This window comes from Berghia stephanieae, chromosome 10 (assembly GCF_034508935.2).
Source record: "Berghia stephanieae isolate SIO BIC M18660-M18661 chromosome 10, UCSD_Bste_1.3, whole genome shotgun sequence".
Classification (NCBI taxonomy): domain Eukaryota; kingdom Metazoa; phylum Mollusca; class Gastropoda; order Nudibranchia; family Aeolidiidae; genus Berghia; species Berghia stephanieae.
The window spans coordinates 3,925,706-3,936,222 of NC_088369.1; the positions used below are offsets into that span (position 1 = coordinate 3,925,706).

General features: G+C 35.4%; 1 protein-coding gene across 1 annotated transcript; it reads right to left on the minus strand.

Annotated features, from left to right (window-relative positions):
* Nucleotides 1-2,391: 2,391 nt before the first annotated feature.
* On the minus strand, nt 2,392-10,418 carry LOC144956095 (nucleoside diphosphate kinase homolog 7-like; the record flags this gene model as incomplete). The annotated part of the gene is given in 6 exon segments (XM_078886443.1): nt 2,392-3,528; nt 4,615-4,722; nt 7,232-7,372; nt 8,458-8,561; nt 9,374-9,532; nt 10,264-10,418. Coding segments are annotated over 6 exon segments (700 nt in total), but the record flags the coding sequence as incomplete, so codon positions are not given.
* Between the last annotated feature and the right edge of the window lie 99 nt (nt 10,419-10,517).

Here is a 10,517-nt window from a genome sequence, read left to right on the forward strand (position 1 = left end):
AACTAGAGATAGAGGTAATTGACCAGCAATCTGGGAGCCATGCAATGCATAGAAATAGTACTCCAGATGTCAGTCCTTGATACTCTAGTCTCATGCATAAAAGATAAGCACCCTACCCTGTATGCATGGTGGGTCTTGATTAAACTCAGTTTAGACAGATTTCGACTTCTGTTGTAATCTTCTGGTATTAACACTTACAGCTTAGAGACTAGTCAGCTAGTCTACCTGAGTTGAGTCCAGTTACTGTTGACTTTAAAACTAGAGATAGAGGTGATTGACCAGCAATCTGGGAGCCATGCAATGCATAGGAATAGTACTCCAGAAAGCAGTCATTGAGACTCTAGTCTCATGCATAAAAGATAAGCACCCTACCCTGTATGCATGGTAGGTCATGATTTAAACTCAGGAGTTTAGACATCGACTTCGCCTTCTGATGGATATGTTTCCAGAGTATGGATGTAAAGAGTTCAGATAAACATCCTATACTTAATAGGGGTTGTTAGGAACATGTAAATGAAGATGAACGCTACTGTCTGGTGAGACAAAACTAGCAGCCTATGTAGGTTGTTGAGCTAGTTAAGTGATTTATCACTTACAACTTAGTCTAGTTAGTCTACCTGAGTTGAGTCCAGTTACTGTTGACTTAAGAACTAGAGATAGAGCTGATTGACCAGCAATCTGGGAGCCATGCAATGCATAGGAATAGTACTCCAGATGTCAGTCCTTGAGACTCTAGTCTCATGCATAAAAGATAAGCACCCTACCCTGTATGCATGGTGGGTCTTGATTAACTCAGTTTAGACATAGATTTCGACTTCTGTTGTAATCTTCTGGTGTTATCACTTACAGCTTAGAGACTAGTTAGCTAGTCTACCTGAGTTGAGTCCAGTTACTGTTGACTTTAAAACTAGAGATAGAGGTAATTGACCAGCAATCTGGGAGCCATGCAATGCATAGGAATAGTACTCCAGAAAGCAGTCATTGAGACTCTAGTCTCATGCATAAAAGATAAGCACCCTACCCTGTATGCATGGTAGGTCATGATTTATTAAACTCAGGAGTTTAGACATCGACTACGACTTCTACTTCTTGTGTAAGTAAAAACACCATGACACCTATTTTATGAGTGGTTCACCAGATCAGCAGATAGTTATAAGGAATAATGCATAGTAGGTCTCATCTCCTAGTCATTTAAAGCATTTCCAAATAACAATTCAATGAAAATGGGAAAGGTACTCACCAATATTTTGTTTCTTTTTTGTAGAGTGAAAATCTCTCTAAATATTATCGTAGTTAAATCACTGATAATTAGTTGAGAATTGCCGACCCCTAAAACGGCGAATAGCTGCAGAAATAGCAGTTAAGACCTCTCTGGTTGGGTAGCATCCATCAACTCCCATGTAATCCAGAGGAAAAATATCATGGCGCATCTAAACATAATCCGTTGAAATTTTAGAACAATGCTAACTAACGACGGACTTGTTTACAGAACTCTTTTTTATGAAACTAATTCCCGTGCCCATGCACGTGGTGTCTCCATGCACGATTTTCATGGCAGGGTTCGAAATTTTACAGTTACACATCTGGGTTTTTTTTTGTTTTTTCCCATTTTCTTTATTTTTTACTGGCTCTGGTATGACCTAAATCTATGGCAAAGACCATAAAACCCTTTTTAAAAGAAAATAGTTGTAAATCCAGAATGAGCAACAAAACCCTTTCTCTCAAGTTCAAACGCGTGGAAAAATCAAAGAAATTTGTTCGATTTTCAATGAGGGTAAACTCGAGAGAGTTAAAACAAGAGAGCAAACCTGATATTTCTCTGCCCATCTTGGATTCCCATCCACTGCTTCAAGTCAAAATACTGGGTGGGGATCCTGACCTCCCATAGCGGGCAGGGGGGTACATACTGTGTCTTCTATCCCCTTATATCTGTTTTCCAACATGCTTTCTGTCTTTGTCTTGGAATGAGATTACTTGGTTTTGTCCTGGCCCTGGCTGGGAGGGAAACAGTCAAATGCATAGTTATTGTTTTGAGAGATGATATTTTTTTCATTGTAAATCATCTCTCTGTTATGTATAATATTTATTTTTAATGTATGATGTAGGAATCTGAGTGTATTCCTCCTTGTTGGATTTTGTGCTTGTGTCCGGATGAGACTTATGGGTGATCTCAAACTAAGTACATTGGTGGTATGCTCTTGGAATCTACATCTGATCCCTATTTGCTCCCAGTTCCCCTATGTCTTACTTTTTCTTGGGTGCTTTAATTGTAATTCTAGAACTTTTTACTATCCCATTATCTTCCTTTTTACTGGCGCTGATATGACCTTAATGTGTTGCAAGCGCCGTAAAACCCTTAAAAACAAACAAGTCAAAATAAAAACTCATCAGTTAAAAAAGAATGGTAGAATTTATTTGTTAACATTGGATTTAATATTTACGAGTCAAATAATAATAATAATAATGAGATATCACATAGCTTCTGTTCCGTAAGTGAAATCCTTTGCTCTGAACAAATTTGGCAGATTTGTAAGCAAAATAAAATATTTATAAAGACAGAAGATCGAATAGAAAGTCATATGCCTACAAAATATTATGTCTTTTACAATATTATATACATACTCCTGATTTACTTTTCCCCTGTGATCAGGGATCAAAGTGTTCCGCATATCCGTGGGATTCCATGGTTTTAGTTACATCCGTGGATTCCGTGATCAATTATTTTAAAAGATTTAACTGTATGGTTGGGATATTTTTCAGTGGTTGAAAAATGTTCTAACTCTGATCCTTGTGTAATGCTGTGAACATGAAAATGTCTAGAATTTAGAATTGCCTGAATAAAGGCCACCGATACATAAGTACGTAACAAGTGATAAATAAAATTGTAAAAAAAAATTCAATGAGATTATCAACAATTATGAACGTATAAGTAATGAAATGGAATTAAAAAAAAAAAAAAAATTACTGAAAATTATTTTTCAAACTCTAATAGGCATAGATAGGGTAATAAAAATAAGGGTTCCTAAATTTTAAATTTTTACTCCGAGACAAAACTATTTCAAAGGCACAAAGCATTGTCTACATCATGAGACTTGAGGCCATTAAATTATTTAAATATCTATACGGGGTGAAAATGTACGCAATAATGAGATAATTGGGAATGCCACATATGCACAGAACACGTCACGCATCACTCATGTTCCATTCATAATCCAATTCTTTCAGAGAAAATCACACCTCTTTGTTTGTTTTTGTTTGTTCTTTTACAATACACACTGTATAGATAACATTTTCAAACTGAGATAATCGAAAAAGGCAGATTGCATAATAAAAATAATAATGTCCGATTTTGACTTCCAATTTTTTTTTTTGAAAACTATTTTTTATAAAATCCCTCTATAAAAACTAAATGGGTAGACGAAGGATGGGATGGAAGGTGTAACACTGTCTATTTCTTGCAGTCTTCAATTGGGTGTTGCTGGATAGATGAGTGACTTAACGATCCAAAACTTTGAAAAAATATTCGACCTGAAAGAAGGCAAAGGAATAAAGAGATATATTCAGAAAAAAAAGTGAGTGGAGCATGCACTATTGTTGATAATAACAAAATATGAAGTGAGTAGAAAAGTGCCAGAAGACAAAAGAGAATAAAAACTTCGCACCAATGGGGGATCGAACCCACGACCTTACTGGTATGACAATTCTCTATTGTCTTCTGGCACTTTTCTACTCACTTCATTTTCTGTTATAAAGTGATAAAGAGAGATAAAATTCGTCTCAGAAATGTTGAGTAAATGTCTTTGATTGTCATTCATGAAAAGAGATGGTGAATCAGGAAAATAAATAATTAGATAAATAGCATAAACATTGAGGGAAATGGATGCTTCAAATTGCCCTACATTTTAGCTGAGAAAGTTGTTAGACGAACAAACAATACAGTATTAGTATTCTTGAACTTTGATGTTTGGAATTTCGAACAAGTTCCAAAAACTGCTTCACGACCTTGGTGTGAACATTGCGAACGAGTTGGAATGATGAAAAGCTGGAGTTCTGTTCTAGAATACTTTTATATACTCCTCCACTGGCCGAACCTCGGTCATTTCACATCCATTTTTTTTTTTTCTTTACAAAAGCGGGTGAAAATTTAACAGACATCAAAATATTATAATTAAAGAATTTTCATTGTGGTAAAGATCTAATTGGGGGTCCCGATAGCTCAGTAGTTAGAGCACTTGCTTCACATGCAAAAGGACTGAGATCGATCCCGGGTGCAGTAGAGATTTTTTTTCTGATTCCCCTGTCCACCCAGCAGTGAATGGATAACTGGGTGTTAGATCTGGCAGAAAGTACTTTGCGATAGACTAGCATCCTATCCAAAGGATAGCAAGCAATTGATATTGTCCGTTTCATGCTATAGAAACTGGGATAAAATCCGGCTCCATGGGCCTCATGGCTCTGAAGGAAAGATATAATTACGTGTCAAAATATCTTTTTAAAAAATAAAAGTTAATGAATTTCTAAGGGGTTTTGTTTTCTTTTTATAAAGGATAATCGGGATGCTTCATATTTATTTGGCTAAAATGGTAAAGGGAGGTGATAAAGAATGACCCTGACCTCTAGAGGGGCATCTTCTGGTAAATCTGTACAGTGAACAGCGTTTTTGATTTTGTCAGTCCCAAACAATGCTCGGATTGTCCTTGGTCTCAGATGCCTTGCAATTTCCTGGGATGGAGGCAACAACAACAATAAATAATTTAGACATGGAACATATAACATAAATAGCGTGTTAATTCGTTTATTACTAGCAGATTAGATTATTGCAATTCCCTTCTCATTGGCTGTCAAAGTAGATTAATTCATCAACTACAAAAAATTCAAAATAAAGCGGCTAGACTTATAAAATTAACGAAAAAAAGATATCATATAACACCAGTTCTCCACGAATTGCACTGGCTTCCTGTGAAGTATAGGATATAATTTAAAATATTGTGCTATGTTTTTAGATGTCTGGATGGATTGGCACCTGAATATTTGCAGGAACTGATTAAAAAATATGAACCCACTCGAAATTTAAGATCATCTCAGTCCCAACTTCTAAAAGTTACCACCTCAAAATCCACTTTCGGTGAAAAAGCCTTTTCATTCATAGCTCCACGCCTATGGAACGCGCTTAGTCCTCGGACAAAGTCCTGTGAAAATTTATCATCTTTCAGGAAATGTCTGAAGACTGAGTTGTTCCGCGAGGCTTATTTTTTCATAAAATAGATGCTGCTTTGATTTTGTTTTTTGTATGCATGCTTATTAGGTATCATGTAGTGTCGTGATTTTTAATTTTGTTGTTTTTAAACATTTTTATTTTTATTATGTAAAGCGCCGCAGAGCACGATTAACGTGGATGTTTAGGCGCTATATAAATTCATTATTTACTATTTTACTATTTACAAAGTGACAATATCTTTAAGAGTTCTAAACAACCAAGTGAAATTATCCCTCAGTGATATTCAACAGAATGAGGAAGCCAACCAAGTTTATGGTTCCCAACAACTCGAGAATAGACGCCATCTTGCACTCTTTCATACCATCAACATTAAGACAGTGGAATAGTCTCACATCTCCAATGAAATTAAAATATATTGGTCTGGGGAATCTTCGAAATTGAAGTTACAGACTAAAATGGATGAAGAAGAAGAAGAGGAAGAAGAAGAAGAAGAACAACAACAACAAGAAGGAAGAGGTGCAGAAGTAGTAGTAGTAGTAGTAGTAGTACTAGTAGTAGTAGTAGTAGTAGTAGTAGTAGTAGTAGTAGTAGAAGTAGTAGTAGTAGTAGTAGTAGTAGTAGTAGTAGTAGTAGTAGTAGTAGTAGTGTAGAGTAGTAGTAGTAGTAGTAGTAGTAGTAGTAGTAGTTGTAGTAGTAGTAATAGTAGTAGTAGTAGTTGTAGTAGTAATAGTAGTAATAATAGTAGTAGTAGAAGTAGTAGTAGTAGTAGTAGTAGTAGTAGTAGTAGTAGTAGTAGTAGTAGTAGTAGTAATAGTAGTAGTAGTAGTAGTAGTAGTAGTAGTAGTAGTAGTAGTAATAGTAGTAGTAGTAGTATGTAGTAGTAATAGTAGTAATAATAGTAGTAGTAGAAGTAGTAGTAGTAGTAGTAGTAGTAGTAGTAGTAGTAGTAGTAGTAGTAGTAGTAGTAGTTGTAGTAGTAGTAATAGTAGTAGTAGTAGTTGTAGTAGTAATAGTAGTAATAATAGTAGTAGTAGAAGTAGTAGTAGTAGTAGTAGTAGTAGTAGTAGTAGTAGTAGTAGTAGTAGTAGTAATAGTAGTAGTAGTAGTAGTAGTAGTAGTAGTAGTAGTAGTAGTAGTAGTAGTAGTAGTAGTAGTAGTAGTAGTAGTAGTAGTAGTTGTAGTAGTAGTAATAGTAGTAGTAGTAGTTGTAGTAGTAGAAGTAGAAGCAGAAGTAGTAGCTGTGGTAGACGGAGACGTGACATATTCGATCAACACAACATGAGAATTCTCACAAATGAACTCTATTAATTTATACAAGATGTTCAAATTTTTGTCTCTTTTCTATTTAGTTGAAAACCTCGATGGATAATTACGTCATACAAGGAGCCAAATGTCAAATTAAGAAATATAGGAGCAGGCACCAGTGTAAGATAAAGATCTGAACAAGTGTGTATGAAAGGTGCCAGACAAAGCTAAAAAGAAAAATATAGGAAAAAAAACCATCCCAAAAAATCAGTCGACCTTGACTGGGGATCTATCCTCAATCGAGGTCAACTGATTTTTTTTTGGGATGGTTTTTTTTCTTCTTGTATTTTTCTTTTTAGCTTTGTCTGGCATCATTCATACACACTTGTTCAGTTCTTTAAGGAGACAAATACAAAGGGATGTACATCAACTTAACTTCCAACAACATTGAATCAAGATCTCAAAAAAATATTAAATATATTTAGAAACAACAATTGAAGAACTGATTTCAACAACACAAGGAAACACCCAATTGCCTCAGCTCCTTAAAACACATGATGACATTCAAGAGCTAAGAACACTTGCGCTGGAACTCCAAGTAGCACATGCATTGTTCACGGCAAGCGTCCATAGAGACAGCACAGGCATATTCATTCATTCATTCATTCATTTAGCTAAAGAATGAATTTGGTTTATCTTTGAAAACTGCTCTACTTGATAAAATGAAAATACTGTCTGTCTACCGAATTTATGTAAAGATTAACTCACGGGATCAGTTGGTCCAACAGCCTCTCTGAAGGCTTCAGGGGTGGTGTCAGGTGATTTTCCACAAACCTCAAGAGCAATACACTGTCCTGAACTCAATTCATTCACCATGCCCTGGTATTCATGGACCACTCCTTTGTAGACCTGTAGGTTAAAAAAAAGATACCTATTCTGCAATTTTTTATTTTTTTTAACAATAAATTAAAATTGAGCTTTTATATAGCAAAATATCCACTAAACGTGCTCAAATCGCTTTACAAGGGATCCCTGACCAACAGCAACATTTATCATGTAGGACGGGACACGATGCCTGTTAAGCGATATTACAATTTTTTTTTGGACAGAGACGACCAAGTACTCATTTTACACCTGAGTACGGTGAGAGAATGTGAGTAAAGAGCCTTTTCCAAGGAATCAACTGTGCATCAAGACATACTGCAAGACCACATAGCAGCACACATTTGATACTAAACTGCTAGAAAAACTGTGGACTGTAAAAAGTTACGGACAAAAATGACTATATCAGTTTCAAATACAAAAAATGCTAAACACAGGACAACATGGCTCAGCAGTGTGATCTTTGCTTCATACCCGAAAGGTACAGAGTTCGACTATCCACTAAGCAGTATGGCTTTGAGAAAGTCACCTCACCCTAGATCACATAGTAGTGCTACACTGCACTTCATAGTAAGTATGGGGAAAGATTACCCTCTGAAGATTAAATTACAGACAAATTGGCAGGAGACCCCATTGTACTATCCCTCCAGGACAATGCCAACACATCCGCATGCGACCGCATAATTTTGCCGCATATTTTGTCTTTTATTTTATTTAAAAGAAAATTAGAATTAAAGAAGAAAAAAAGTTTTTGTCTCATATTTCGCTTTATTTTTTAAACTAGGGTTTTGGCAATTTTTTAAAATACACTTGGCATATGATTCGTGGCTGATTTAAAAAACTGGTGATAGGAAAAGGGGGAGTAAAAAGCATGGTGACAGACGGTCCTATTTTCCTATTTTTTTGGCCGCATAATTTGTCGTTTCTGGCTTATTTTGTGGCATAATTTATTTTTTTCTTTTCTTTTTTTTTTTTTTTTGGGGGGGGGGGGGGGGGGGGCATATTTGTGGCATAATTTTGGGGAAAAAAATGGCATTTTCCAGGAAGGACAGATCGTAGGGGTTGGAAGGGGGGCGGGAGGGACATACTTAAGTAAGTAATGACAATGTTACCTCATAAAATTCTTCCACATTGGCTTTTTCCAGGTTAAAGAGCTGGATAGTGTTGATGGTGAAACCAGCGTCGTGAATGGCATTCATGATTTTACCAGCAATACCTGAATAAAAAAGCAGAAAGACGAGTTCATTACTATTAATAACTACAAATCTATAAATGGCATATTATTAAAAATTTTGGCCAGAAAATTCATCCAAATATTGATCAATTCTAGATGTTCAATGTTCAGATGTTATAATATATAAGATGATAAGATGATTATATAAGATAATATATGAGATGTTTGGTTTCATGGAAAGAGCTCAACAAGTGTCTTTTATTAATATCTTTATTATTATCATTATCATTATTATTATTATTATTATTATTATTATTATTATTATTATTATTATTATTATTATTATTATTATTATTATTATTATTATTATTATTATTATCATTATTATTATTATTATTATTATTATTATCATTATTATATTTATTTTAGGCCATTGGCCAATAGTCATAACATCTCTCTGAACAAATTATTCTAACAACTATAATAATAAAGAGATAACATTTTTTTAGTAATCATGTATAGCTGGGGGGGGGGGGGGAGTGTCAGGAAAAAAATCTCGAATTTATTAGGGAAGCAAGTGCTCTACCAACTGAGCTATCGGGACCTCCATTTTCTCTCTCAGGAGTTACAGTATTGTTAATAAAGCAACAGCTCACAGTTCATTATATGGTAACCACCTTATGTTCTTTAGGGGGTTTATTTATTTTTTTTGTTAGCAACTGTTTTACTTTTTAATTTTTTATAACACATTTGTTGCAATTTTCTGTAGTCTTTCTTTTTTCTTTTTTTTTTTAACCTGGGGATAAACTCGTTTTGGTCACTAGACACAATACAAACACAAATTTTATGGTTACCTGACTTGACAGCGTGAGGTTTGATAATACAGCAAGTGCTCCCAGCTCCTCTAACACAGTTGGTGAGCATGCTTCGTGAGTTGGATGGGAAGAGGAGCTCAATCTCCCTGGCAGCAGACACGTTACTGTCCGAACCATGGAGTCCATTGCAGGTCTTATCTGGATAAAGTAAAAAGAGGATGGAGGGATAAAGTAAGGTAAATTGATGACTGGGTGGGGTTCCTGAACTCCCATAGTGGGCAGGGAAGGCACTTACTGTGTCTTCTATACCCTTATATCTGTTTTCCAACTTGCTTTTTGTCATTGTCCTGGAAAGAGATTATTTACTTGGATATGTCCTTTCCATTGTTGGAATCCTTGGTTGGGAGAGAAATAGTCAAATGTTTAATTAATGTTTTGGGAGATGATATTTTTCCTTGTAAATCCTGTTATGCACTGTATTATGTTTTGTTTACATATTATATATGATTTGTAAACATTTGAGTGTATTCCTCTAAGAAGGGTGTATGGATGAGAATTCTAGGTGATCTCAATCTAAGTACTTTGATAGTGTGCTCTTGGAATCTACATCTATTCCCTATGTGAACCAATTCCTCTTTGACTTACCTTTTCTTGGGTGCTTTAATTGTAATTTTAGAACTTTTTACTATCCCATTTTCTTCCTTTTAACTGGCGCTGATATGACCTTAATGTGTTGCAGGCGCCGTAAAACCCTTAAAAATTATACTTAAAAGAAACTCTATCATTCAGTGGCGCTTTACAAGACATAGTTGACAGGAGAATTTAAGGAAAATGAAAGGTTACAATTGTAAATGATCTACTAAGCTATGATGATACCAATGGAATGATAAGATTATAAAAAAGGTATTGCTTTCATTTCATTGACTCACCTTTCCCAAACCTTGCCCTGAGGGAAGAGGAACATTCAGATCGTGCTTGGGCAGGGTCGGTTGGACCAATCAGCTCTCTCCATCTTTGGACGGCATTTTCTCCTACAACTTCGAAAGCAACAATGGGCCCACTTGTCACATAGTTCAGTAGAGAGCTTAAATGTAAAGCATTAGACAGATAATGACAGTGAAGAGGGCTTATTCAAATACAGTCCACTTCGGATAATCGCAATTCTCAGTTAATCACACCATTT